This window comes from Balearica regulorum, chromosome 8, assembly GCF_011004875.1.
Source record: "Balearica regulorum gibbericeps isolate bBalReg1 chromosome 8, bBalReg1.pri, whole genome shotgun sequence".
Lineage (NCBI taxonomy): Eukaryota > Metazoa > Chordata > Aves > Gruiformes > Gruidae > Balearica > Balearica regulorum.
Window position 1 is genome coordinate 26,967,746 of NC_046191.1, and position 27,902 is coordinate 26,995,647.

The following is a 27,902-nucleotide window of genomic DNA, read 5'->3' on the forward strand; positions in this document are numbered from 1 at the left end:
CCAGCCTCCGGGGGTGATAATTTTATTCCCTTTTCCAGTTCCCTGAGGAACCACCATGTCTGTTGCAGCAGAAGCTCTTAGAGGCCTTTGGTCTTGCCAGGGCTTTTGGGGGTAACTTGGGAGCGCATCTTCAGTGCAAAGAGACAAAATGAATAGTCCATCAAGCTAGTAGCAGAAATACATGTTTATGTGTGGATTATGGAGTGGTACAAGAGTATGGGTTAACACAACCAGTTCCTCAGTGCGCACCAGTGCCCTGCTTCTTCCCTGTGGGAAGGAGATCTCTAGAGGAAATCACATGGAGAACATCAGACCGAGAACCAGCTGCTCGTGGGTGTGAGGAACCGATCCCCCTTCTGACCTCACTTCAGCACTTGGCACCCTCCAGCCGGGGAGCTCGGGCCCACCCCCAGTTACTGAGGACTGGGGGGAGCCCTGGGACACCCTCAGCCCCCCGTGGGCAGCGGGCAGCTCCTGCCGCTGCCTCACAGGCTTTAGCAGTCCCCAGGGCTAGGACCGGGCAGCCCAGCGCCGGCAGAGCCCTGCCTCAGCGTGCCGGGGGAGAGCTGGGTGTTTCACACCGTGGCTGGTGAGGTGTGAGAGTCCGGCTGCTGAATTAACGAGAAAGCAGACAGCAAGCGACCCCCCGGTGTTAATCCGAGGATGCGGTGGCAGGGAGCCCTCCTCCGCACATCCCCGCGGCAGGGAACGGGCACCGGGGAGGCACAGAGGCAGTGCCTGGCACTCGGGGACCCCGGCTGCAGCGTGGGGGTGCCTTGCCCCACGGCAGGGGATGGGGGTCCCTCGGAGAGCACAGGACCTGCCGCCTGCACCGGCTTGGGCACCAGGGCAGCCGTGGGCACAGGTGGATCAGAGGATGTTCTGGAAGACACACCTTTGCTTTCACTCGGGTGGGTGGCCAAGGTTTCCCTCAACGGGGTCTGGGACCGCACTGAACCCACGCGCACTCATCTCTGCGATGGACCCCAAGCACAATACCCAAACCCTCTGCTTCTTGGCTTTCTGACTCACTGGGGATTTGGATGCCCACATTCGGAGTGTGCATATATGTGTGTGGGTATACTTAGATATGAATATAAGGATACAGATGTACAATGTTGTGTGTATAGTGCTCATACATATGCCAAATTTCATGACAGCAAGAGCGATAAAATATATGAAGTATTTCCTACAGAAATATGAGGGTTGGTATCAGCCCGACAGTAAATACCTCTGGGCGTGCGGTAAGCTGGGCCGTGGGGTGGGTACAGGCGGCGCTGCCTGTCTGGGGACGGCCTGCCTGAGTAATTAGCCAAACAACCCTTCTACACAAACACAACTTCCCAAGAGCTCCAGAATGCTTCAGGGCCCACATTTCACGGCCACCCAGTAGCTCGCTGGGACCTGTTCAATCACCCCCTAAAGCTGGCTTCCAATATTTCAGCAGAAATCAAGCTGGGGAGGGATTTCCAATAGCGCTGTCTCACCTCTCCTGAATCCAGTCTCCACCTTTCTTTTCGGCACGTACATACCCAGACACCTTCGCCCTGCCCTACACGTTGCTGTTGCAGCTAGTGACGTCTCAGGCTGCGGTGGCGCGTGGCGAGCCAGCCTCCAGCGGCATCCCGGCGTTGGCATTTAACCGTGGAATGTGTGAGGGTATCTGGAAATAGCCGCCAAAGGATTAAGTAGAAATGAAAGAGCTGGGTCTCTCTGCAGGGAAGCCTGTTTGGGTTTGCGTTTCTGTGAGTCGCCCCGTGAACAGGGAGCTTGAACATGCTGAACGCGGTTATCTCGACGCCAGTTCCTGGAGACGTCAGGAGGGTGCAGGGAGCGTGCGGGGGCAGAGGCGGTGGGAGCACCCTGCAGCAGACGGGCTGGCCGAGCCTCTCCTCCCGCGCCCAGCCCTGCTCCTGCCCCCCCCTTGCTGCACACCGGCTCTGGGCAGCGGGCGCTGCCAGGGGATCCTGCGCCCTTTCGGGGAGACCCTCCTGCTGCTTGTGGGCTCCCTTACGGCTCTTTGGGGCCGCCCAAGCCGCCCCCCACGCTCACCCCAGGGGCATGCCCCGTGAGCATCACCCCCTGCCGCTCCAGCACTGACTTTCCCAGGCCATTTGCTCCAGAGTTAAAAAAAAAAAAAAGGTCACGTTTGCGACAGCCTCCATCCTTCCTCTGCCTCCCCATCCCTGCCCGGAGAACGCAACCCACTTCCTGCGGCTCGGGATGTATTTTTCTTTGTCACCATAGTGACAACACGTAAATATTTGGGGCTGGTGGGGTTTTGATCAGATTTTGAAAGTCTCGAAGAGGCTGGCAAACCTGTTGTTTACGTTACTGCAATTCGCATGGAGTCCCATGACTTGCAGTTGAGGTTGAGCAGCCTGAGGGGGGTGGCTGGTCCGAGATGCCTGCTGGGAGCACGGTCGCTCGCTATTTCGCCCGCATCTGTCGCGTTGCCGGCTGGGCAGACTGATCCCCGCAGCGTGCTCGTTGCAAGCCACGGCCCTGTGGATGCTGCACCAGGAAACCATCGCAGCGACAAAACGTCCAGGCCCCACGGAACGGGGGTTCACCGCATTCGCCTCGAGGCTGAAATGAGACCCCAGCTGCCTGTCACGTATAGCCTTGCCCCATCCATCCTCAGACGTGATTTCTTCTGGTAGCGAACGGTGGCCTGGCTTTGAATGATTTGAAACGAGCTGGTGTTTTTAAGAGGCAGCCTTATGGAAACACATGTCCCAGGCAGAGGGAAGGAGACAGGAGAGAGAGATGCGGGCTACACAAACTCAGCAAAGTTTGCCATCTGTTCAAGAAGCCAGGGGTTTATTTTTCATATTTCCAATGATGGGTTTGGGTTTGGTTTTTTGGGTTTGTTTTGTCTTTTCTAATTGGATCTGAACAGTTGCAGTTGCAGCTTTTTTCCACCCCCCCAGCATGATTTTCCTCTCTCCTCTAATCGATGCCCCTCGATTGGGTTTGTGCAGAAGTATCGCTTTGGCGTGCCTACTGCAGAGAGAAGCGACCAGAGCAAGAAACGCCTGCAGCGAAACACCCCTGAAGCTGCAATCCAAGCACACCGCTGCTCAGGGCTGCGCGTAGGCACTGGGGACGCGGGCACAGGCTGCAGGCTGTGAGCTCAGTACGTCATGCAAGCGGTTGGAGCGAGCGGGAGGTCTGGGTTGCTAAACAGTCCCGGTGTTTTGAACAAACAGATCTTGTTTTATCCTCTTTACTGGCTTTAGCGTGAAGCAAACAGGCTGTCTCTCAGCTGACTCCAAGGGCAGTCACTGGGAAAGCGATGCTGCAGGCTCGCTCTGTCCACCCCTCGTGCCAGCCAGGCGCACCCTGCGGCACGCGGTTGTGCCGCTCCCGGATCTGCCGTACCACCATCTCTGCCGTACCGCGGTCCCTGCCGTACAGCCGTGGCTGTGCCTGCTGAACGCCGCTGTCTGAGGACAAGGTGATGCCGATCCCGCAGCGGGCACGTCCCACCCTGCACCCCGGGGCTGCAGGCACGCTGGACTTGGCCGGGAGGGGAGCGCCCGCAGGGTACCCTGCACAGCCTCAGCAACGCCCCGGGAGCTGGGAGGAAGGCGAGAGCCTGGCGCAAACCAGTGGTACGGGCAAAACTGGGAGAAAACTTGTCGTGTCCTAAGAAGTCCTAAGGAGGCAGAGCCGGCGCCTCCGAGCCTGACTAAAGCTGAGCCCCACAGCGCCAGGGATGCACCGGCTGCCCGAGCAGCTCCCGGTCGCTGCGGGGCTGGGGCTGCTCCACCGCCCTTCGAGGTCTCAAACCCAGGGAGGATCACCAGGGGTTTCTGCTAATTGGTCTTTTGTGGGAGAAGAAAGAGACTGTAAGAGAGGAGACATCAGGATATTCTGACAGTCCAAAGCGTGGGGGGAGATGTTTAGCAATCCCCCGGGTGTTTTTTTAGGGTGGTATCAAGAAAGCAAAGTGGCTGCAGGAGAAGGGGCAGGTGTTTAGCCAGAAGCAGTGGGACCGCCCGCGGGGAACGCCTCGCACAGCCCTGCCGCATTGCTACTTGATTAACTCCTGATAAAACTCCGACCGCACAAATCTGGGCAGGGAGTCTTTCTCCATCAGGGCAAAGATCCTCTTCTGGGCCATGTCAAAGCTGCTTGGTGATGGCTCCACCAGGTTCTTCATGGTCAAAGCCTTGGTGAAATGGTCGATGTTCACCTGTGATGGGAGTGTAAGAAGGATGGGGACCCTGCCTTTGCGAGGGGTGGGTGATGGTATCTCCCCTTGCCCCACCAACAACCACGCAGAGGTTATGGGGAGGGACTGAAGCAGATTCACTCATCTTGGGGAATTATTGGTGGCAAATCTGTAAGGAAGAGTGAGGTCTCTCCTGCAGCAAAGGTAACTCTGGGGTGAGGGCTACCATAGACTGCCATCCCTTATGATTAACCTGAGCCCTCTGTGAGACGAGGGGGACAGGCACATGCTGGAGGTGCCTGTGGTGGGATGCAGCCCAGCAGAGGCTGGATGTGTGAACAGGGGTGCTGGAGCTGCAAAGGGTGGGAGTGCAGCCCGCAGGGATGGGGCTGCCCTGCGCTGAGGGTGCAGCCCTCTGAGCCCTTCAGCCGTGGTACGGGGTGCCCTGCAGCCATTGCTCTCTTTGGGATGGGGGCCACCTGGGCAGCGGCCTCATCTCTCCCGGCACCATGTCCTGCCCCGCAGCCACTGACCTCTTTGGGTGCCTCAGTCTGGATGAACTCCTCGTAGATCTTCTTGGCCTTCTCTGCCATCTTCACAGGGGACTTGGTTTTCTTGTAGTCCTCGCAGGCCACCCAAAACTCGATGTTCTCCTCACTGAACTCAGAGCGCAGGAAGCTGCAGAAGCTGGCGAGCCCATCTGTGGGGGGGAACGGGTCCTCGCTGAGCGCTGGGGGGGGTCTGGGGGGGCCGAGCGCTGGCTGAGCACCAGGGGGGACATGGGATGGGGGATGTGACAGCGGGGGGTGTGAACTTACAGGGGTTTTGCAGGAGCTTTTCCAGGGAATCGCGCCACTGCAGAGCCTCCTCTGGTGACGGCCTGAAGGGAGTAAAGAAAGCCCAGGTAGTCCGTGCTCACTCCACAGCCTGAGTCTGGGCCCCAGGTTTTTAAATAATTCCTTTAAAAATGGATAGGAACGGAGTAATGAGCCACAGAGACTGTTGCAGAGCGGGGGTGATGGTTGAGCAATGGAGATGCCACCACATCACACCATGCGTACCCTCCTCCTCTCTCTCCTGGGGGGAGCTGAGCGCCGGGGGAGGTGAGGACCGGCTAATTCCGCCGTGTTATGAGCAGAGACGTTGCTGAACCGCAAAGCGAGTCAGTTCTGCAGCCGCGGGTCCCCTCCTTGCCAGAGCGGGGGCTCTGCAGGCAGCTGGGAAGCATCCCTATGTTTTTCTGCCTGTGGACCCTGCCAGCCCTGCGCTGCTGCCGGGGCTGGGGTCAGCGCCCCTCCACTCCCACAGCCCGCCAGCCCCATTCCCACGCCCCGCGGCGGGGCAGGATGCTGCCTCGGCTCCCTCCCTCCCCAGTGAAAACCTTCTGTGGTTTTCATGTGTGTGGCTTTTCCTTTTTTTTTTTTTTTTTTTCCCCTTTCCCAAATGCAATGCTTGTCATGTGACTAAAGAGGGTTGTGGGGGTTTTTTGTATGTGGTGTTGGTTTTCTTTTTTAAGCCCCGAGGAGGTTGACCGAGCCGCCCTGGGGCGCGGGGCTCCTGCCCGCCCTGCTGCCCACCACGGCCGATGCCCGATGCTGGAGGGGAAAGGAAGCCCCCCACGCCGCTGAGCGCTGGGCTGGCTGCAGACCATCGCCGCTCCGCGTGGGCAGGGCTGCAGCTCAGGCTTGTTTTGCTGCCGCGGGGGCACGTGCCAGGGCTGAAACCCTCTGAGTGAGCAGAGCATCCCTGGGGATGGGGAGGGAGCAGCGGGCAGGACAACCTGCCGATCGTGGGGACCTCGGCGCTTCAGTGGTGGGTCTGGGCAAAGTGCAGGTGGTCCTACCCAGCCACCCTGCCCAGGTGGCTCCAGGGGGAAGAGGAGAACGGCAGAAACGCAAAGTTTGCTCAAGTTGGGTATGCAGCCCTCGCTTGTCATCAAACTGCCAACACCCAGCAGTAAACACTGTGATGGGGGCTCTGATCATTTGCTTTCTGGACCTCAAATTGCATTTGCACTAGCTATCAAGGATTGAAAGCTCTCCCTGCCCCGTGTTCCTCCCAGGCGTCTCCCTACCCCCGGTGAGGGGGAGCATCGCTACAGCGACCCAGTATGATCCAGATTTCCTGGAAACTCCCAAATTCACTTTTCCATTAGCTGAATGTCCCAGGGATGCTATTAACTGAGAGCGAGATGCTGACGGCTGAGTGACACCGCGGCTGCGCAACGGTGCAGTGCAGGAAAAAACAATTCCTCCAGCCGGCAGGGAGTGAAGACGTTCTCCGGCGGGGACAGCTAATGGGAACAAATGTGTCTCCTTTGCAGAGGCATCCAGGGCACGGCAGCAACTGAGTGCAAAATGTACTGTCCATAGGGGCTCTGCCTGCTCTGCCCGGCACGGGCAGCTCTCGCAGGGCAGCGCTGCGGGGGGCCGGCACCGCGCTGGCAAGTGTCCCCGCACGCTGCGGCCATCGAAGTGACTGCATCTCTGCAGGCTCTCGGCAGGAGGAGCAGGGAGTTGGTCTGCATGTCGGGGTTGTTTTTTGGGCTTGTTTTGGTTTTTAGAAATCCCTTGGTGGAGGGTTACTGGTTTAGAGTAACCTTGCCTGGGCTGAAGGGGAACGTGGGGAGAGGGACCTGTGTAAAACAAAAAGTCGTGATTTTAAAGTGGAGATAGAAACCTGGCCTTGTGAAGGGTGGGCATGTGCCTCTCCTGGTTTTAGTCACAGCATGGCCACTCGAGCCCTTGTTCCCGGTGCCACGAGCAAGGCTGGCTGGGCCAGTCAACCTCGCCCTCCTGCAGCACCTCTGGGTGCTGTCAGACCTGGGTCCTCCAGCGCTGTGTGTGTCTGGGTGCAGGACAGGGAGCAACTCCTTGAGGCCAGGGGCAGGTCTCTCCAGGAGAGTGACCCGCATCCGACGGCAGCAGGGCTGAGGGGTGGCAGAATCGCGGCTGGGCAGCGGCTCAGGTACTCGGCTCAGCTGCCCGAGGCTGGGCTGGAGGTACCCCAGGTGAGGACATCACCCTGTGTCCAGGAAACCAGCCTGCTTTGAGATTTAAGCTAACCTTTCTTTTCAAAGTTTACTTTGTCTCCTTTGAACTGTTATTCCTGCGGCGCGGCACAACCCATCGCCCTCTCCAGCTTCTCCTTGGCTTAGCTTTGTCGTTAAACCAGCTCAGTGCTGGAGAGCAGAGGCTCAGGACAAAGGCAATAAGGTGAGATGGTGCCATCATCGTGGAGCTGCCCAGAGCCAGGCATCGCACCGTGGGGCCGTGCACCCAGCTCAGGGACGCGCTGCTGCCCCGGAGCCACCAGCTCTGCAAGGCTGGCACCTCTGGGCTGAGGAGGGTGACTCAGAAGTCCAAGTGCCATATGCCTCTGGCAAAACCTTTATCGAATGAATGTGAAATCTCATCAGAAGTAAATTGAATTTCCATGAGAAATCTGTTTTCCCTAAAGCTGTATTGCCTGACACGTCTTATGCTGCCCTGACGTAACTCTCGGAGCCTCACCTGGCCGGTGGGTCACAAGGAGCGTGCCACGAGCCGCCTGCCATGTGCAGCCTGCTGTGCCCGCCCCAGATCGCAGCAGGGGCTTCAGCCCCTCTGCACCCCAAAAGGGCTCGCATCCACCCCTCCGGCCGGGCACGGGCGCCAGCGCAGCCCACCCTGGCACAGTACTCACTTCTGGGCCTTGGGCGGCTTCTCCGGCTTCTCCGGGTAGGGGATGATGAAGTCAATGGTCGAGTCGGGCTTCTGGAGCAGTGTGCCCAGCTTGGTCTTGATCTCCTTGGCCCTGCGGGAGGGGACGAGCAGAGGCAGGTCAGGCGGAGGGATGGGGCAGCGGGCATGGTCCCTGCCTTGTGCCCACACGGACCCCGGCACGGCTGCTGGTGAGGCACAGAGCCGGGTAATTAATTACACACGGACAAATGGAGCCTAATGCTGTAAAGGCGCCTGGCTGAGGCATTTCAAGCAGGACGCTCGGAATTAGTGGCAGGTCTCGATCTCCATGTCTTTGCTTTGTCCCCATCTGTGCCCGGGATAATTGCATCAGCGGAGCTGGTGGGCTGCTCTGAGGATGAATTAGGGGATGTGTGTGCAGCACTGTTTCTATAGTGATGTGCCCTGAGGAAATGCTGGTGAGGAGAAAGAGCTCCCTGTGGAGAGGAGGCTGAGCAGGGTGCTGGGCTGGGCTGCACGGCGGTGCCTGCCCCAGCTGAGCCCCATCCTGCGTTGCACCCACTGATGGCCTCCGGAGCCCTCCCCAGGTCCTGGTTTGCAGCCAAAGGGAGCAGGAAACTGTCCTCATCATGTCCCCAGAGCTTTTTGAGGTCTCTGCCTCTGGTGATGCACGGTGCAGCCCCTGAGCCCAGCGCTCGGCTGGCAAGCCGTCTAACACCACGCAGCAAAATCCTCCCTGTCCTGGGGGATGCTATTGCTAACACATAGGTTAGCACACACCTCTACACTTGCCAAAATCAGGGTGAAATGCTCCTTGGTGTGCTCTGTGCCCACCCCTGACCCTCCCAAGCACTCATAGATGGGCGCTTCCTCCTTTCTAGGTACTTTATTAGGATTATATTCTTTTTCTGTTGCGCTCTCAGGGACTGTCAGCAACCCACCATACTTTCTGCTAGTGCTCACAGTTTCTCTGCTCACTCCTAATACATAAGCCTTCCGTTTGCAACGGGAAGGGTCCTACAAACAGGCAACTCCTAGGGCAGAGGGGGAAGAAGGGTTTCAGGAGGTGAAGTAGTCTGACTAGCAAATGAGTTTCATCCTCCATCTTTCATCCTTCATCCATTTGGAGGATACATAGGCAAGAGGGGTCCTGGGGCTTGACAGCAGGTCCAGCTGTCTCCCAAAATGTGCCCTCTTGCGCAATATGATTTGCAACATGGTCCTGAGCATCCAAAGCCACCGAGGAGGCTCCCTTCTACTGCAGCTCAGTGTTGGTAGCAAGAGCAAGCCGAGCTTTTGCAGAGAAAAATTGGGTGTGCTGCGTAAGACTGAACAAATAAAGGGGTGAAAATGGACCCCCCCACACCCCATCTTTGCAGGGGAGGGCTCTTCCCTGGCACAGGAACATTTGGTGACCACCAGGCTCGTTGGCACAGGGGTGAATGACAGCGAGGGGACACACCGCTTCCCCACGGGCCAGCTGGGCTCGGTGCCTTGGCCACGGCTGTCGAAGCCGGGCTGCAGCTCCCCGGCTTCAGGGCTCGTTGCGCTTCTCCCTGCTGTTTATTTTCACAAGCCCTCTGCAGACGATCGCTCCCTTGCTATGTCTGCTATTTCATTTCCATTCCTTCCATTTTTTTCCCTTCCCTATAAAACTCCCTCTGTGTTTTAGTTTTCCACCCGCCAACCCCCACAGGTGACTTTTTGAGACCCCGGCGTGGGCTCTGCTCCCCCGTCCCCCCCCGTTTCTGCTGCAGAAACCTGTGTCCAGCGGCCCCCCCGGCACGGCAGCGGGCAGCAGGGCCAGCTGGAGCGAGCAGCCCACCCTGGGTCTGCGTGGACTGCCTGCGGCGGGTGTACAGCACGGGGCAGAGCAGACCCAGACATCCAACTGTTTTCATGGAAAATGTCAGCAGCCACAGGGACAGCTTCCGTTGCTCCTGCTTCCGACGAAAACTTGAATCTTGCCTGGAAAGACCAGGACCTTAGGTGAAGGGTGATGAGGTCCCCACGCTCCCTGCACCGAGGTGTCTCTGGGACAGGGATGCTGCTGTGCAGTTTGTCCCACTCCCTCTAATAAATAAATAAAATGCAGACAAACGCTCTGAGATGGAGCTGGCTCCCCTGCCAGCCTCAGGTGCCCCTTAGCACCCCGCAGGCTGGCACTGCCGTGCCGGGACCCGCCGGCAGCACGGCCCCGACCTGCATGGGTGGCACAGCCGCAGCGAGGAGGAGCGGGTGAAGGCAGCGGGACCTGCAGCCCCATTAGCACCGAAGCAGCAGGTGGGTGCAGAGGGTGCCCCGGGAAAGCTGATGGGACGTGACAGCCTCCCCCCAGCTCCGCTGTCCCAGACGTCTGTGCTTGTGGCCACTGCTCCCCGCAGGGAAGGGGACGCGTGGGTTTGGGGAGCATCTCTCAAAGAGGGGCTGAGCAGAAATGCCAGCTGCCACCTGGTCCCTCTCCCTGCCACCGCTCCACGCTCGGGAGGGCAGAGCCAGGGATGCTGCTGTGGCCAACCTGCTGCTGGTGCCGGGTGCTGCGCACCGGGGGGGTCCCTGCCGGGTGATCGGACCATGCACCCAATTGTGGGGGTTTCATCTGGCAGGAGCAGGGGTGAAGAGCAAGGGCGAAGGGGCTCACCCACCTCTGAAGGGAGGATAATGGATCCCAGGGGGTCCCAAACAGGCAGGGGGAAAGCACGGGCTGTGCTGGGAGCAGGGGCGCTGGGAGCTGAATCTGACACACAATGGCCTAAGGAGTTGGGAAGAAAGGACCAGGACACCGTCACTGAACACTACCTGGGCACCTCACTGCCCTGGTGCAAGTGGGGCCAACGCGTGTGCCAGATTTGGATGCAATCGATGGCAGCCTCGTGCGGCAGCAAGCACTGTCCCAGATAATGCTCAGACCTGGTTCAAAATCTCGCGCTCCAATTCCCGCCCTCTGACAGTGACTTATGGCCAACGTCTGTCGGGCTCAGAGCACACCAATGGGCTTTAATGGCCCTGAGCAGCCCCAGCTGAGCCCCACACCCTGCCCGCGGCCGGGGGCTCCATTTAAGCTCAGCCCTGAGGCCACCTTCCCTTTGGCTGTGCTGTAGGTGGGCTTCTTCCCAGCTTGGTCTCCTGGCTTGATGTCGGACCTATATTGCAGCCCCACCGCCTGCTGCTCCCAACGGGGCTCCCTGGACGGCTCCAGCCCTGCTCCATCCCATGGGGCTGCTGGTGGACCATCAGCAGCTGCCCACCCTGCTGAAGCCCCGGAGGTCCCGGTGTGGGGACAGGAGCAAGAACCTCCCCACCCGGAGCAAGTCCTCGGCTGTGGGGCCTTCGTGAAGTACGGGGAGACTGCAGAGCTGAGGGAGCTTGTTGAAGGAAGGGAGAAGGACAGCCAGAAGGCTGAGCACTTGCAGGAGGGAAGGACTATTTAAAGACATCATCCTGGCGTCCTTCTGCAGATGTATTACAAGCTTTCAAGCAAGACTTCAGCAAAGGCTAAACAACAGGGTAAAAAAGGCACTTATAAACAAAAAGGCATCCTTCAAAACCCCTCCAGCTATGTCAAGCGAGAAAAAGCGAGAGGAACATAAACTGTGGAAGGTTAAGTGTGAGAACATATGGGAGCAAGCCAAGAAAAAGTCTGAGAAACAGCTTCTAAGGAGCATTAAAAGAAAATATGGGCTCTGTCAAACACATCAAGAGCAAGAAGGCTGCTGGGGAGGGCCAAGAGAGACTCCAGCTTTACAAAACAAAACACAAAAAAAAGAAGCTCGAAGAAGTTAAAGCTATAGCTGAAAGCTAAAGCTGCTGCTGTGCCCGAGGGCAGGCAGGTGCCAGAGGGAATGCCCCTTGCGGGGAAAAAAGGCTCCAAGGGGGATTCGAGGAGCCGTAAAGCTGCAAGTGCGATACTGTACGGGCATGTCAGCAGCAGCTGTGTCAGACGGCCGTGGTGGACACATGGACAAATATGGTCTATTGGAGAGGAGTCAGCGCAGCCCTGGCAATAGGAAGAGATTCCTTCAAACCTATCAGCCCTCTCTGAAGAGGCCAGGGAGCACGTGCCTTGGGGAGAGTCAGGGGGTACCAGCCCCTTGGGTCTGCAGCAGCCTTTGGATGGGCTCTCCAGCCCCCAGGCAGCGGCAGGGGGAAGGTCATCCATGGACAACAGCGTGGGAAAGGTAAGACCCAACGCCTTGGGGACATGGTGTGTTTTCATCAGTGGGGATGGTCCTAGGGGAATGCGGGATAGGACCGTGCTGTTAAACATATCACACGCGTGGGGAGAAGGGCCGAGCAGCAGATATTGTGCGGGTACAGCACTTGGGGACCAGTTGTGAGGAACTGCAGGAGGGTCTCGTGAGACTGGCAATGAGGAGGCTGTTGAAATTCCTCATAGAGCAATACAAAAGAATGCACACAGGACAAACCCAGTCCTAACTCCATGTGTAAAAGTGTAAGTGAAGCTGCCTTCAAGAGCGAGGATTAGAGGGAATAACAGAGGTCAGTGAAAGCATCAGCATAGCAGCAATGGGAAAGAAAAAAATTAGTATTAGAAAGTAGCAGAACAGTGACAACAAAGATGACGGCAGGGCAGAAACATCTGGATGACCCACATCTGGAAGAGTGCTGCTTGGCCACCTGCGGCGCAGGAGGCCAGGCAAGGTGAGCACGGGGCCATGAGGATGGCCAAAAGGCACCTTTCAAACAAAGAAACGGTCACAGGCCCACGCTCCTGTTGGTGCCTGTGATGGGAACTAGCCTTGCTTTTGGGCAGGCAGCATCAGCCTCCAGTGGCACAGCTTTAGCTGACAAGGGGGACTTCTCCCGCACGTCCCGCAGGACAGCGAGCGCCACCCTCACTTCCTTCTAAAAGCCAGTAGTAATCTGCAGCTGCGAGGAAATCCTCACTGGGTAATTCACTTGTAAAGTCTTTTACCAAGTTTCCTCCTTAGGCGAAGGATCGAGTGCCCTGCTGCCGCAGAGAGACCCCAGCCTCACGCGGTGGGCATCCCTTGCACCTCTGCTTCTCCCCGGACGCCCTCCAGCTCTGCAGGAGGGGAGGAGAGGGCAGGTTTTGATCAGCATGGCAATGGCTGGGGGCTGGAGCCTGCCCGGGGTCCCGGGGGGGTGAGAGCAGCCTGGGAAGCACCCCTGCAACCTGGGGCAGGTTTCAAGGCAAGCAGCAGGGCAGAGGCGGGTGAGGGTGAGGGTGAGGATGGGTGCCACGAGCAGGGCAGAGCAGGTGCTCTGCTCAGAGCCGAGCCTTGTGAGAGGGGCTAGGGCCGGCTCCTCCGCGTGCAAGGGACATGCGGGCAATTAAAGAGGACTTTGAGGTACTTTGGAGCCAGGGCTGTTTTCACATCAGAAAGGCAACCGCTTTCCTGCTATTTTCTCCCCCCTCCCCCCATGTTTTGCAAATATTAAGGCCTGAGGACAACGCGCTCCTGCGCCAGGCCCGCATAGGGAGCAGCTGAGGTTGGGGGCTGTGTTTGGGACAGCCTGGACTTCCCCAGCAGAGAGGTTCCCAAACCAGAGGGCAGAGTTTGGGGCTGGATCAGTGCTCGCCCACCTGAGGGTCCCAGCCACTCGCAGCATCCTCCTGAGCCCCTGCCAGCAAGCCTCCCTTCCCTCCCAGTTCAGAGCTGGGCAATCCCAGTCCCCAGAAGAGATGTCCATCGCGGGGATTGCTGCAGGAAGAGCCTCGCTGCCCCCGGCAGAGCCCTGCGCGAAGGCAGGCACCCCGGCATCCCCGCGCGGGCCAGCCGCTCTCACCTCTCCAGGCACGTGTGGGGCAGCGCTGCTAATCCTTTGCACATCTTGGCAGGCTGTAGTTTTCCTCGGCAGCGAGAAGAGCGTGAGCGATGGCTAAAGCAGGCGGCAGCAGCTCCGTCTGCAGCCCAGCTCCCCCCCTCTCCCTCCTATATAGTGCTGGGAGCTGGACCCCCGCCAGACCCGTAACCAATGCCGTCCGTCCCGCCGCAGCTGGCCCCGGCGGCTTCTGGATTTTGTTTTCTCCTCTCTAAGCTCACATGGGGGAAAAAAAATGTGGTTTTTTTTTTCTGGGGTGAGATCAGGTAATCAAATTGGAAGGGCCAAGCTGCTGTTGGCTTCAGGAAGCCCACAGGGTTTCCTCTTAATGATGTATCAGGCTCCAGGTCAGTATTTAGAGGAGCCAGGTAGAAGTACTTCATTCAAGTGAGGTTTTTTTCAATGAAAAACGTCACTTTCCTAAAAATAAAAGTGCCTAGGAGAAGTCTTGCTGTTGATTTAAAGGCTGTGGCTAACATCTAAATATCCACAGCCTCAACAGTGGTTATCGACTCGTGGGTAACAGTAATTTTTGTTCCAGAACAAATTCATTTTAATGCAAGCTTAAAAAAAAATAAATCTTTTAATCATAGCAAATGTTCCAGTGTTATCTGACAGCGACGCTTTGATGAGGCCAGAAAGGCTTTCCACCCAGAATGTTGTTAAGTTTGTTTGCTTTGGTAAGATCTCTTTGAATGCTCCACTAAAACTCGCACTCATGGAGCCAGTGCCTGCCAACGGTTGTGACATCTGTGGCATGAGTTCTTCCCGGCCTCAGCCAGGCACAGTGTAGGCGCAACCCCAGAGACCGGCTGTCTGCTGAGAGGCAAATCATGGCAAGGACAGGGGCCAGCCTGGCTCCGAGGGGCCTTGTAGCCAAAGCCCTGGCTCGGTGGCTCCCCACGGCCACTCGGGGAGAATGAGCTGCAGCCAGCAGCTGCGATGGAGTCGCAGGACTCGCTTGCACCAATACGGGTCTTTGCCACCCGCACCGGTGCCTGTGCAATCGCACCCGCTCCGTCACAGGCGCACGGAGGGTGTGCGGCTCTGCTCTCCTCCACCTCCCGCTCCACCCCAGCCAGGGCATCCCCTGGGCATCCCGCTCGGGGTGTGGGCTCAGGATTCACCCTGAAAATCTGCCACATGCTTGTCCATGACCCCAGCTGCCTGGGTGACTTTGAAAATGTGCATCCGAGTGCTTTAACACCCCCAGCTCAGAGCTGGGTATAGAACACCTTGCTCCCACCCTGGCTATCCAGACCCCAAGGGTGCTAACAGCCTTGATCGCCCTGAGCAGCCCCACCTGCCCCCCACATTTAAGCTCAGCCCTGGGCTCTCTTCCCCCTCTGAGCAGTGTCAGAGGTGTGCCCGGCTCTGGCTCCCGGAGGGACTTTGGACCTGTGTTGCAATCCTGTCTCCTGCTCTTCTGGGATTATGCAGCAGAAGACATCTGTGTTTCAGCGTGTGAGCAGCTAGAACTCGGCCAGAAACCGTGCCTCCCTGGAGAGTTTGGGTCAGCTTTTTACTAGTTTGTAATGGAAACTGAATGAAAAAAGTACACCCTAAAATTTCAGAGGATGACATGCTTGAATGACCTTTCCCTGGGTTTGTGCTGATTAGAGACCCCCAGATGTACCCCAGCAGGGGTGCCAGGGCTGGGGGGCTGCCCCTTCCTGCTGCCTGGCACTGACGTGCCCACCAGCCCCCTTTGTGCCTCGCAGAGGGGGAAGGAAGCAATGGCAGCAGCAGAGGATGGAGGTACTTTACTCCTTTGCAGGCTGCTGTCATTTTTGCCCTTTTCAGAGAGGAGTCGGGGGGAGGCCCTGTTATTGGCACAGAGGTGCCTTGCCCCAATTCAGGGATAGCCTGGAGCCCATTTGCCCCATTTCCCAGCAGCTGGGGTGCAGCCCCCCCAGCTCTCTGAGGGACTGCAGCCTTGCAAGCTGGCTTTGCTGGGCTGTGCCGGTTGTCCTCGGGGCTGGGGAGCGGGTCGGGGCCATTCGTTTGCTAGCAGGGATGCCACCAGGGTACCCTCAGCCCCAGCTCGGTGGCTGCTGTGAAAGGCTCCTCTGACGGCGAGGTGCTGTTCGCAGGGTGCTTTGCCAGCCGGCTGGGTGCCTCCTGGCACAGGGGGAGCGGGCGGCAGCGAGGGGTGGGCGAGAGGCGCTGGTGGTTCTCACAGCTCCGGGGCTGGGAAGGGCAGCGGGGCCATGGGACCACACGGGGAAACCCCCGCAGCCTCACATTTGGTTGCTGGGCTGTTGGGAACGGGGTTATTTTTTCTCAGTAATCTTCAGTAATAAAGTCAGTGTCGGAAATCCCGGGGGACCTCGGGTCTGTGGGATCAGGCAGTTTGTGTGAATGCTGTCCAGCAGACACCGAGCATCCTTACATGCTCTCCTTCCAGCTGTGCCAGGGCCACGTGCCCCTGGAAAGCAGACAGCCATCCAGGCATGGTGGGGGCATGGCTCCAGCTCTGCGGACCTCCTGCTGCTCACAGAGCTTTGCCCCATGAGACCCCACGGAGGAATTGGGTCTGTCCCCTAGAGACTTTTACCCACTTTACCTCTTTCAGCCCTGGGTGGGCAAAGCCCTTGGTCCTGTGGCTCTGCTGTAGTTCAGTGACCCGATGGTCTATAATCTCTTCCGCAGCCCCAGGGTGGGGGGTTTAATGAATGCACAGAGCAAGATGGGGAAATTGAGGTCCAAAATGAGTAATGAAGCTTCATGCGAGAGGGTCATAAGGAAGCTATACCATCCGCTGGAATTGCTGTTGTGCGTATTAGCAGACTTTTCTGAAACACTGAAAAGGAAACATATGCCATTGAGTAGAAACAAGGGTTACACAGAAATAGCCTGTATTTTCTGCAGACCTTTGTCCAGTAAGAAATGTTTGGTTTAGGCATTTCAAGGCTTTAGAGTGCTAAGAAAATATTTCCAATAAGAAACTACCCAGACCTTCCCTTTCTTCCCACGACAGCTTAATTTCTTGAAGAGCCCTTCTGGGAGAGCTTTTTGGAGATCCAAGTGCACTCCGAGGACCAGATTGTCTTGTGTACACAATGGCTGGCTTCCTCCAAGAGTGCTCGAGGTTTGTGCCTTGCAGCTGCCCCTTCAAAAGCCACATGGAATCTCCTATTCCACCAGATTTATCCTGGCCTCTGTTATTTCAAGACTTTATTATCCTTTCTAATGACTTGCCTTTTATAGAAGGCAGCCTCACTGCTTTGCAGCTTCCTGCTTCCCACTGGAACTTTTTTTAAAAATTAGCACCGTATTTAACAACAGTGGCTTTTTGGTAGAGGGATCACTGCAATTCTCACCCAGGCGAGTATTTGGCAGTCCATCTGAGCATTCTGTCTGGCAGACTTTTAACTCTGTGTTCTAAAAATGGGGTTAAAAATCTTTTCTCCTTTCGTTTTTTGTTGTTTTGGTTTTTTTTTTCCCCCCAGTGCCTTGGGACAGTCATGCAAATGTGTGTCCCCTAAGGACTGAACCTAGTGTGAGCTCCTTCACAGCAAAGGCCAATGCAAGGAACTCTCCACACTTTTCCGTGATGGCTCTTTCCTTCTCGTTGAGCCTGATCACGTCCTGTCCCTGGGGCTCTCTGGAGAGCTTTCTACTTCTCACAGACATGATTAATTTTTACGCTTTGCTCAAATCTTCCGTAGCCTGCCTTTCACCTGTAACTTTCCAGAGCTTGTATTCTTTTTTACTCTCTCATCTCTATGCAATGTTCACTTCCTTTAAGGTCTTGCCACTTCAGGTGTTCATTTCCACTCCCCTGTATGAGCACACCACCTTTTTTTAAGGCCAGCCTACCTCTCGTTTCCCTTTTGACATTAAAGTTACTGCTTTTGCTCTCGCCAGGACAGTCTGACCAGTAATTACGGCTCTGTGGCCCCTCATTTGTTAGCTGTGAGCTAAGCCCTGTGCATGGTTCAGGAGTCACTTGGGTAACACACAGTGTTTCACCATCCCACTGCCTCCACCAAGCTTCTGAGGTCCAGCCCGATGATTAAAACACTTCTACAGAAGCAACGACAAGGGATCCCAGCTCCTTCCGCTTGCTACATCCAAGTCACTGACACAGGAACCACGGGTGAGGTCAAAGACGAGAAAACCCTGGAAAGCAGCGTTACCCGGAGCACTGGGGCTCTGGCCAGCTGGGAATTCGGGAGTCACGTAAGTCCTGTGTCCCAGCTGCGGAGCTGCCAAGTTCCTCGACCCCAAGCACAAGGCCTGAGAACGGCCGTGGCTGGGACACGGTGCTGCTCCTCGTGCCCGCTCTGTGGCCGTGGCGGGGACGCGCTCCCCTTCCAGCACCCGGGCAGGGCAGGGGCATCCCCACGCCAGGACATGCACAGCACTGGCCTCACCTCTTGCACACGCAGAGGACCCTTGGGAACAGGGCTGAGCTCCGGTTCACACGGAAAGCCCAGAGGAGCCAGCGGTGACAGGTGTTTTCAAGCCAATACAGGTATTTGTGTGGCATTTATGCTACCGCAGGCACTAAAGTGACAGCCTGGATCTGAACAGCGGCCCCGCTGCACCCCGAGCAGATTGGCGAGGACAAGGCACATGCTGCGTGTTTGCAGGGACCTACTGCGGGCAAAGCCAGCGCCCCAGGCACATCAACTGCTGCAGAGGTTCCAGGAGCTCCGCCATCCGAGCAGCGCTGGTGCCACTGTGTGCTCTGCGGGCTGCAGCCTCAGCACAGCCAGCTGTGCGCTCTGCTTTCCTCTGTCCGTCTGCAGCACGGCCGCTTGCCCGCGTGTATTCATAAAATCATAGAATGGTTTGGGTTGGAAGGGACCTTAAAGACCATCTAGTTCCAACCCCCCTGCCATGGGCAGGGACACCCTCCACCAGACCAGGTTGCCCAAAGCCCCATCCAACCTGGCCTTGAACACTGCCAGGGATGGGGCATCCACAGCTTCTCTGGGCAACCTGTGCCAGTGCCTCACCGCCCTCACAGTAAAGAATTTCTGTCTAACATCATTCCCTGAAGTGTAACCAAAAGACACAATCTGTGAATGGATGCGGGTGGGTTGGCAATGTGCAGGAGACAAACACAAATTCAACACCAAATTGGCACAAACAGACCAGTCACAGGATTTTATTTAAGGCCTGAATTCAAGAAATTGCCTGGATTACACCATTTATACGCAGATTCGCATGCTGGATCCAGGCTGCAGAGCACATTGCTGCTCCTCACTCACCAGCCAGCACCTGCATTTTTTGATCACTTGACGGAATCAGCTGCCATGCAAAGAACTGCACCTCCATCTCCACAATACCCGTGCAAGCACCTCGCTCCTCTCCCACACACGCATTCATTCTTGGCCCAGAAGAGCATCTGAACGATGAATCAAGCTCTTTCCTGCCCATCCCTTTTGCTCTACGTGCCCTGCTGTGGCACTGCCTTTCCCAGCTTGTGGATGGCCGCGTTCTCCAGCACCTCCACCTTCCCCTCGCCCGGCTGCAGCACGCTGGCCACCATAGCCCTGGCCACCGCTTCCACAGGCACCGAGTAAGCAGTGGGGAAGACCCGAGCCACAATGCCCAGAAACTGCTGGGCCATCCACTCCGCGGGGCGGGACTCTTGGCGCTTGCACAGCAGCACCCTGCAGAGCAAGGAGGTAAGGTGGGTCAGGTTGAAATCATCCCTGGGGAGGGGGGCAAAGCTAGAGACTGGGTTGTCCAGCTGAGACAGGGGCCCAGCACAGCTTGCTAAACCTCGTGGGGGGCCCTGGGGCTTTGGCAGGGTCCCGAGACGTGACTGAGCCCCACAGTGCTGTCAAAACTAGGATGCCAGTTCTCCCAGGCAGCAAGAGCATAGTACAGCCGAAAGGATACAGGCAAGTATCTCCCCTGTGTAAGATCAAGGTCTGTGTAGAGATAAGCTTTGACCTATGTCGCCCAACCTCTGCTTTCAACCCATGCCTCTTCTCCTTGCATGGCACGTGACACTAGTGTTGGGACAGGCCATGGGAAACTGCTGTGCTTGCTCCCTGCACCATTGGGAAGCAGTGTGCTTGTCCAGGAGCTGCATCTGCACCTGGTGGCTTTATCCACTTCCCAGCCCTTCCCTTCCGCATCCCGTCTCTTTCTCCATCTCCCAGCCTGCTGCCCCGGGAACCCTCCACCTGAGTCCTGTGGCCTCCCTCCTCCACCTTATTACTCACGCTGGCCGGAGAATGGTACAGCGATCAAAACCAACAGCCTGGACCAGGTTCTCCACTTCTCCCTGTCAGAGCAGTCGGGCAGGATGAAAGGAGACAAGAATGACTGCAAGCACCATCCCTGCCGCCCCGTGAATTGGCAGGAGACAGTTGCTGAGCCGTGGGCAGGACGGCACTAACGCCAATGGAAAGCTGGTACAGGCCAGGCACCAGCCGGGCAGCGAGCAGCTCTCCAGGAAAAGGCAGCGTGGGGCGGGTGCCCAAGATGGACACACTGACCGTTAGTCAGCAGCGCACCCTTGCAACCATCACGCTAACTGCAACTGGCTGCTCCGGAGACAGCGTTTCGACAGTGTCCAGCCTGGGGATCCCGGCACACGACACTGGCAAACAGCAGCGAGTCCAGCAGAAGTTGGGGGCTGCAGTACGCAACATATGGGGGAAAAAACCCCTTTTGTGATAGGTATGGCCCCACCTGGGGAGCTGGGGCAGCCTCACCTGGCTGTGAAGCCATCCCAGCTTGGGGTTGTGGAGCTGGGATTACGCTGGAGACCCCAGCGGGTCTTGATGGTGGTTTGAAGAGGAAGACGGATGCCGCATGCGGGCGCTGTGCTGCTTTGGACGAAGCCAGTCGCGTGGCTGTCCTGCCAGCCCCCTTCCCTCACCCCCTCGTCCCCCAGCACCAGAAGGACTCTTGGAGCCATTTGCATCTCTTGAGACCTCAGCTCCTGCGTTCTTCCCGAGAGCCCCAGGAGGAGCCCACCCCAGCTGCCCCCTCACCTTCACGCGGAGGTAGAGGAAGCGGCTGTGCTGGTTTGCACCCTGGGAGGATTGCAGGACAAAGTGTTTGCAGCCCCCTGCCCGCGCCAGCTCCGCTGCCTGCGCGACGTAGTCCCGATCCACACGGACAAAGCCAGCCTGGGTGCAGGGGAGAGGAGGGTGAGCGTGGCTGGGGAGAGGGCAGGCGGGACCCCTGCCCCCCGGGGGTCCCCACTCACCGCGCCAGCCTTGGCCCTGGTGGTGCCCAGGCAGCAGAACCCGACGTCGTGTCCCTGGAAGGCGGCGGCGTGCTCACCCAGCCGCTCGAAGTCCACCACCGCCTGCTCCTGCGGGGAGGCCGACGGTCAGCGCGCCCGCCCTGGCCGCCCCCCCGCCCCGCTCCCCCGGGACCCCCGGCCCCAGCCCCGCGCACCACGGCCGCCCGCGTCTCCTCGCCCAGGCTCAGCCGGCGCCGCCCGATCAGCGTGACCCTGGCGAAGAGCTGCCGGGCCAGCAGCTCCCGCAGCAGCGCCCGGCCCGTCTCCCCCGAGGCGCCCAGCACAAAGCAGGCCCTGCCGCCGCCGCTGCCGCCGCCGGTAGCCGCCATGCCGAGGGAGCGGCGGCCGGGCTAGAGGCGGCGCGGTCGTGGGGCGGGCCCGGGTGTGGAGCGGCTGCGCCGCCGCCGGACTGCCTTCCGCCTGCCCGGTGCGTACGGCCGGGAGAGCCGGGCCGTGCCCCGGGGTGCCGAGGCGCTGGGCAGCGGCTGCGGTTAAACATAAGACCTTTCTCAGGGGCGGGGGGAGGCTCCCTGGGCAGGCTGCAGGGTCTCTGTCCCCCCGAGCAGGGAGGGGGCTGCCCCAGCCCCCCCCCCCCAGCCCCGCTGCTGCTCCCTGCTCCCCCCTCCTGTCCCTCCGCCTGGTGTCCTCGCCATGGCAGAGCGCACGGCAGAAAGCGTCCCCGGAGGCTGGCTGTGCCCTCCCTGCTCAGGCGGAGGGGATGTGTCCTGGGAGGGATGCTCAGAGGGGTCTGTGACCTGCCGGGCGCCTCCTCCCCAAACCCCCCTGGACTCGGTGCTCGCTGCCGACTGGGGTGCCCTGCGGCCGTGTCCCCCAGACAGGAGGTGAGTCACCCCCCCGGGCACCAGCTCCGGGGCCGGCGGTGGCCGCGGGGCTCGCACCCCGGTGGTGATGGCAGCCCCTCGCAGTGACTGGAGTGAAGCAGCTGCCGGTGCCCGAGGAGCAAGGGGACGGAGCCCACTTCCTGGGGGACCATTGCCCGGCAGGTGCTGGGGCTTGCTGGCGAGCACAGAACCCCAGCTCCACATCCCTGCCTGGACGTTGTCCCTCTCACAGGGACAATGGCAGTCGTCACCCGGGGGGGCCAGGTCCCACCGGGAGCCAACCCGGGGCTCTGGAGCGGGTGCGTGGGCACCCGGGGGCTCTGCGCAGCCGCTCCCACGGGCAGTGTCACGGGGCCCCGGGGCACCCTGATCCCGTTTGTCCTGATTCCTGGGGAGGGAGGTGTAGAGGCCTGAATGGCTGCTTTCGGGATCAGCCAAGCGATTTTTCCAGCCCGGTGTGTCCACCAAGCGCTCTCCTTGGCCGAGGGCTGAGGATGAATCCCCAGCGCACGTGCCACATGCGAGGCAGGACGCGCGTCATGACCGTCACCAGGTTAATGGCCAGCATCCCGCTCTGCCTGCCAGTGTGCCGCTGGCACCCACGGCCGCGTGCCCTGTCCGGTGGGCTGCACCTCGCTGCCGCAGGCAAACCCAGGTGGGTGCTGGAGGAGGAGGCTGGGGATATGACAGAGGTCGGGGGCAGCAGGACGGCATAGACCTGGCCTGGGCAAGGAGCACGGGGGAGTGCTGGAGAGCAGGAGGGGAACTGTACGTCACAACAGCAGAGGGTATTGGCAGCAAAGTATATGGGGTACGGGGCATGTAGAGTGCTAAAGGTTGAGTGGGATGGTGGGGATACCTCAGGGGAGGGATGGGATCGGGATGCCTGGAAGCCATACAGCGCTCATGGTGCTGCTTCTCCTCTGCACCAGGGCTTGGTGGGGCCGGCCAGGCACCGAGGTGCCCGCTCTCCCGGTGGCATGGAGGCGCGGTGCCGGCACAGTGCAGCGTTCGACTGCACACCCCAGCCGGCAGCCTGCTGCCCCGACTGGATGGCAAGACTCCCCGATGCCCTGCCCCTCTCCCGCCTCTCCATCCCTGGCACCCACGACTCCCTCAGCCTGTTTGGTGGCCGGCGCTTGCGGTGCCAGAGCTGGGGCCTGGAGGCCCAGCTGACAGCCGGCGTCCGCTTCCTGGACGTGCGCTGCAAGCTGGTGCGGGGCGAGCTCCACGTCTACCACCTCTGCACCTTCCAGCGGGCCAGCCTGCGGGGCGTCCTGCGCCGCACCCTGCACTTCCTCCGCGCCCACCCCAGCGAGGTCGTGCTCATGCGCATCAAGGAGGAGATGCCCATCTTCCCCCGACGCAGCTTCGCCGCCCGGCTGCACCGCTGCTTGCTGGAGGAGGGACGGGGCCGCGTGTGGTGCCGGGAGGAGGTGCCGACGCTGGGCCAGGTGCGAGGGAAGATCGTGGTGCTGGAGGCGCTGGCGCAGGAGGTGCTGGGCATCCCCTACGAGCAGCTGAGCATCAGCGACGCCTGGAATGTGCTTTCGCTGGAGCGCAAGTGGGCCCGGGCGCGGCGGCACCTGGAGAGGGCGGCTGGCGGGGACCCCGCCACCATGCACCTCACCTTCTGCTCTGGCAACGGGCTCTTCACCTGCCCCGAGGAGGTGGCCCGTTTCGTGAACTCCCGCTGCTACCAGCACCTGCGGCGCCGGAGGGGGCAGCCCGTGCGCTGGGGGGTGGTCATCATGGACTTCCCCGGGGCAGGGCTCCTCCGGCTCATCGTGGAGAGCAACGCCCTGCGGGCCAGCGGACACATCACAGCGGCCTCTGGCACCCCCATGGCATCCCCACGGCACCCCCGTCGCAGAAGGGACGGGCGCCGCAGCCGGCACAGCTCCGCTCACTGCCTGCGCCAGTGTCCATCGGGACGGACGCTGCTCCCGGCCCCACGCCTCTGCCGAAGGGCGTCAGCTCCCGTAGAGCAAAAGCAGGTTTCTGGCTCTTGCCGGGTGCTGGGAAGCCTTCGCGTGACGACAGTGTGACAGCGCTGGAGGCAGCAGAGAAGGGTTGGCGGCTGCAGTTGGAGCTGGGCAGCCCGGGCAGCTGCCCCCTCTGCGCCGCTCTCCCCCAAGGAGCCAGGTATGGTCCTGGCGTGGGGCTGGGCCAGCTGAGTCCCCAGCAGAGTAGCAGGGATGGGTTGGAGGGAGAAGGTCCTGCCTCACCTCCTCTTGGGCTGGCGAGTCCACCTGACATGCCTCTCTGCAAAGCAGTCCTTTTCCTTTCAAGGGTAAATGAAAAGAAGCTAGGAAAGCACTCCCTATGTTGCCTTACGATTTCCTAGCAAAAACCTCTCACTTTACTGCTCAGCTGTGAGCGAGCCTGTACCCCTCTGCCCATTGCTGAAGCACAGTTAAATTGGTGTTTGTAGCCATCTTGCTCCTAAGGCAGAGCTGTGAGGGGTCAGAGGAGGAGGAATTAATTTCAAAGGTGACAACAAATGGTTAGGAACATCCTTCCCCTTGTTATTTTAGCTTTTGTTTTTTTCTTGCAGGGGCTTGCCCCAAAAGTCAGGACTGTTAGAGGCAGCTTTGGCAGGTGCCGCCGACCCCATGCACGGAGAGCTGGATGGCCACAGCAGCGGCATTTCAGATGGGGCTACCCCGTCCCTGGGGTTGCACACCTGGAGGATGCTGCACAGGGCAAAGCCCGGCGATCTGCAACACCGCAGGCAGCATGGACGGGGCAGTTTGTAGATCCACAAAAGCAAAGTGGTTGAGGCAAAGAAAAAAACCTTAAAATGCATGTTGTGCCAGTGCCTGCTCTATCTGCAGAAAATAAATCAGCAATTTAAATAGACTGGCAAGTTGCAGAACACAGTAGCTCCTTGGAGCAGAAAGATAACTGAGATCCCAGGGGAGAAAGCATCAAACTGCTGGCTGCGCTGAAGCAGGGAGGTGAGAAAGAGAAGAGGAAAGCTCAGCCCCGGCCTGCCAAAAGGTGAAGAATGTCCTCAAGGATGCCGCTGTCTCAGGGGAAAACGCAGCTGGGCTCAGTGCCTGTCGGAGGGGATGCTGCGGGATTTCCCGGACGGAGAAGAGGAAATTGTTTGCTCCACGGGGGCTGGTCCTGGGTGGAGACCCTGCTCTCGGGGCTGAGTGTGCTCATCCGCTGGCCGTGCGGCTCTGCTCGGGGAGCGGGGAGCACAGAGCCCATGCTGTAAGGAGCCAGACGGGAGGGGAGGGGAGCAGGCAATAGCGTGCAGGGGGTGACGGAGGTGACAAACAGAGGAATCTGCCTCTGGGCTTCCTTTGTGAGGCAAGAGAAGATTGAAATCTCTGCATTAAACCAGACACGTGACGAAAGCAGTGATGATGTCCAGGGTGCTGGTGACCTGCTCCATTGGCTGCCTCCACCGCCTGAGGCTGTTGCGTCTGTGTCCAGCCGGCGTGATGGCTCTAGGTATCGCTGTTGCACTGGGGAGATGGGTGCCATCGAGGGAGGGCCAGGCGGGTCGGTGGCTCATCCCAGCCCTCCCTGCCGTGGGGAGCCGAGCAGGGCGCAGGCAGAGCAGTCGCAGTTCCCAGGAGCGGCTCTGCGGGCTGGGTGGTTCTGCTCTCACTTAGGGCAAAGGCCTCCTGCATGGCTGCGGGGCTGCCTGGGGATGCGGCGCATCCCCGGAGCTGCACCCCAGCAGCCCGGACCCACCCTGTGCCCCGGCTCGCTGGCAGGGCAGAGGCACTGCCTGGGATTTCCCCGATGGGCAGAGCCACTTGTTTACTCCCTACCACACAAGCAGTGAGATAACTTCGGTGTTATCTACACCCCCAGCATCCTGTTTGGCGAACCCTTATCTGTGCCATGCACGTTTTGCTGCTCCCAGGCGCCAGTGAGCGGGCAGGCAGCGTGGGCAGGGTACCCGGCTGGCAGCAGTGCCCAGCGAAAAGGGTCTCAGTCACCAGTGTGATGCAGAGGCAGAAAGCTGTCCTACAGCCAAGATCAACAAAACGTCTCTGAAAGGGACCCTGTGGGGTGGGCAGGAGCGATTTACCCCAAACGCCCCCTGCGCCCTGCAGTTGGGTCTGCCCCAGCATTGCAGGGTCCCTGTGGGTGGGGGGCACGGGGTGCCATGGCCCATGAGCTGTCTTGGAAGCATCCCCATCCTTCTGGCCCTGGCTAATCCTTGCAACCATCTCACCCCTTCCAAGCCAGGGCGCACTTGGATAACACATCTTCCTGTGGCCACTTTCAAATTGTGAGAAAGATTTTACCGGGTGCTACTTTCCTCCAGGGCTGTCAGAGGAGGGTGCGGCCGCCCGGGCTGCAGGCCAGGCATCGTGCTAGGAGATGTGCCCAAAGGCACCCTGCAGCTCAGGGACACCCTTTGGGTCAAACACCCCCTGGGACCTGCGGTGGGAGGAGCCATCCCCTGCCTGCACTCAGGAGGTGCCTCCGAAGCTGCCACTTGACAGGGTGTTGCAGGACCTGGGGAGAGCTGCCCTGGTCCCCTGGGTGCAGCGGGGGGATGGCGGGAGCGGGGCTGCACCCCAGCAGGGTGTGGGTCCTCACCGACACCACGCCACGCTCCTGCAGGGGTGCTACTGGGTGCTCCTCGCTCTGGTGGGCTGCTGAGCCCTCCCCGGCAGCGGGGGTGAGGGGGTCCCCGGGAAGGTGCCTGCTGTATCGCCAGTAGCAGGCGAGCCGGGCGGGCTGTGTCAGGGTGACTCGGTTCCTCTGCGGTTGGCCGGGGGACATTGCACAAGGAAGGGAACAGGCTGTGCTGCCCTGGGGTGGGAGCCTCTGCCGAAAACAACACAAACGTGCCTCTGCGGGGGGGGGGGGAGTGTGCGGCTTGGTGGTGATGGGGGTGCACCCCCAGGGTCTCGCTCCACCAGGTCCTGAGCACTCCCTGGGGATGCAGTGCGGGGCGCAGCTTGGTCTTGCCCTTGGGGCAATGGTAACTCTGCAGAGGCTAAGCCCTGGGGCATCTGCCCGCCTCTGCCAGTGCCCCCCTCCCTGCGCAGCACGTACAGCCCCCGGCGCCATGGGTCCCATCCACACCTGAGTGCTCCCCGAGCCGTTGAGATACTCCTGCAGGCATCACACCGTGCCCGGTGCGTGACACCCTGCCCGCGGCACGGCCGAGCATGCCAGGCTGGCAGCGATGGCTGCAGCAGCCAAACCACTTCCCCCTGGCGAGCCCTGCGGTCGCAGCCTGCGGGTGGGTTGCTCAGCCCCACCGGCTGTACAGCACCCTTGGCAGTGGTTTGGAGGTGGCAGTGGGACACCCAGGCCCCTTCCCCACAGATACAGCCCACGGCAGGGCGCTCAGGAGAGAGCATCACCTCCATCTATGGCTCAGGACCGGGGCACAGCAAAGGAGGCACATTTCCATCCCAGATCCCTGCAGGGCCCAGAGGGACAGTGGGGAGGGAAAAGTGCCTTTGTACCTGCTCCCCTGAGCCCCTGCTGAGCAAAGCTCTGGCTCGCAGCTTGCGCTGTGCCCTCGGAGGGGTGGCTGTGGGGACAGGATGCGCCATCCCGCTGCCCGGGATATCCCCGTGCTGCTCAGCCCGTAGGGCAGGGATGGGCCCTTCCTTGGTAAGTGGGGCAGCAGAAACCCAGGGAGGAGCGTGTGCCCTGCAGCATCCTCACCCTGAATCCTTCGCGGGGAGCCAGCCTTGGAAACCACCCAAGATGTGAAAGGGCTCCTGGCGATCAGCCAGCTCCTAGCAGAGCTGATTCAGGTCTTCTCTCCGTCCCACCACGTGTCCCTTTTTCCAGTACCTGCACAGCAACCCTCGGTGCTGGTCCTGCCATGCAGGACCCCCTCTCTGAGCCCAGGTACCCACAGGCAGGGTTACCTGCCCTCCAAAACAGCTTTGAATTTGGCCACATTCTGCTCTCTGCAGCAGAAGCCTCAGGGTCTCAGTCACCTTGCTTCTGTTTCTAAAACAATACCAGAAAGTATTTTTAGTCACAAAAATAAAGGTGGGGATATTTTTTTTCTATTGTTTTGCTCTACCGTGTCGGGTCTCAGCACATGTGAAACTGGCAGGGGCACAGCCCAGCCTACTTCCCCCCGTGGCCATGAACCCATGAGCACCCCTCTGACTCCCAGCGGGTCTCCCACCACCTGGGAGAGGCAGCTCCCACCCGGGTGA

At 59.5% G+C, this 27,902-nt stretch overlaps 3 protein-coding genes across 4 annotated transcripts; 1 reads left to right on the forward strand and 2 right to left on the reverse strand.

Moving 5' to 3' along the window:
- Positions 1 to 166: 166 nt before the first annotated feature.
- RGS5 (regulator of G protein signaling 5) lies at positions 167 to 13,783 on the reverse strand. Its single transcript, XM_075760190.1, has 5 exons — positions 13,636 to 13,783; positions 7,865 to 7,975; positions 4,999 to 5,060; positions 4,714 to 4,880; positions 167 to 4,201 (listed from the first exon to the last, which is right to left on the reverse strand). The coding sequence occupies exons 1-5, from the start codon at positions 13,677 to 13,679 to the stop codon at positions 4,040 to 4,042; spliced, it is 546 nt and encodes a 181-aa protein (XP_075616305.1). The 5' UTR covers positions 13,680 to 13,783; the 3' UTR covers positions 167 to 4,039.
- A 4,979-nt stretch (positions 13,784 to 18,762) lies between these two features.
- Positions 18,763 to 21,270, reverse strand: HTATIP2 (HIV-1 Tat interactive protein 2). 2 transcript variants are annotated; one of them, XM_075760198.1, is made up of 5 exons: positions 21,049 to 21,270; positions 20,855 to 20,962; positions 20,637 to 20,774; positions 19,860 to 19,921; positions 18,763 to 19,298 (listed from the first exon to the last, which is right to left on the reverse strand). In XM_075760198.1, exons 1-5 carry the CDS (start codon positions 21,220 to 21,222, stop codon positions 19,073 to 19,075), a joined length of 708 nt encoding a protein of 235 aa, XP_075616313.1. In that variant the 5' UTR covers positions 21,223 to 21,270; the 3' UTR covers positions 18,763 to 19,072. The 2 variants fall into 2 exon arrangements, with proteins under 2 accessions (XP_075616313.1, XP_075616314.1); XM_075760199.1 differs by having other exon boundaries at positions 21,106 to 21,269.
- A 31-nt stretch (positions 21,271 to 21,301) lies between these two features.
- Positions 21,302 to 25,015, forward strand: LOC142602786 (uncharacterized). Its single transcript, XM_075760197.1, is given in 5 exon segments — positions 21,302 to 21,735; positions 22,187 to 22,390; positions 22,668 to 23,601; positions 23,604 to 23,880; positions 24,293 to 25,015. Coding segments are annotated over 5 exon segments (1,725 nt in total). The 5' UTR covers positions 21,302 to 21,627; the 3' UTR covers positions 24,495 to 25,015.
- Positions 25,016 to 27,902: the final 2,887 nt, after the last annotated feature.

What these genes read in the sequence shown, in the direction of transcription:
- RGS5 (XM_075760190.1), bottom strand. Translation starts at nt 13,679, where the DNA reads ATGTGCAAAGGATTAGCAGCGCTGCCCCACACGTGCCTGGAGAG. An exon ending in CCCCACACGTGCCTGGAGAG is followed by an intron (nt 7,976 to 13,635) that starts GTGAGAGCGGCT and finishes CCCCTCCCGCAG; the next exon opens with GGCCAAGGAGATCAAGACCA. An exon ending in AGACTGAGGCACCCAAAGAG is followed by an intron (nt 4,202 to 4,713) that starts GTCAGTGGCTGC and finishes CTCCCATCACAG; the next exon opens with GTGAACATCGACCATTTCAC.
- HTATIP2 (XM_075760198.1), bottom strand. Translation starts at nt 21,222, where the DNA reads ATGGCGGCTACCGGCGGCGGCAGCGGCGGCGGCAGGGCCTGCTTTGTG. An exon ending in CCAGGGCCAAGGCTGGCGCG is followed by an intron (nt 20,775 to 20,854) that starts GTGAGTGGGGAC and finishes CCCTGCACCCAG; the next exon opens with GCTGGCTTTGTCCGTGTGGA. An exon ending in TCCTCTACCTCCGCGTGAAG is followed by an intron (nt 19,922 to 20,636) that starts GTGAGGGGGCAG and finishes CTGCTCTGACAG; the next exon opens with GGAGAAGTGGAGAACCTGGT.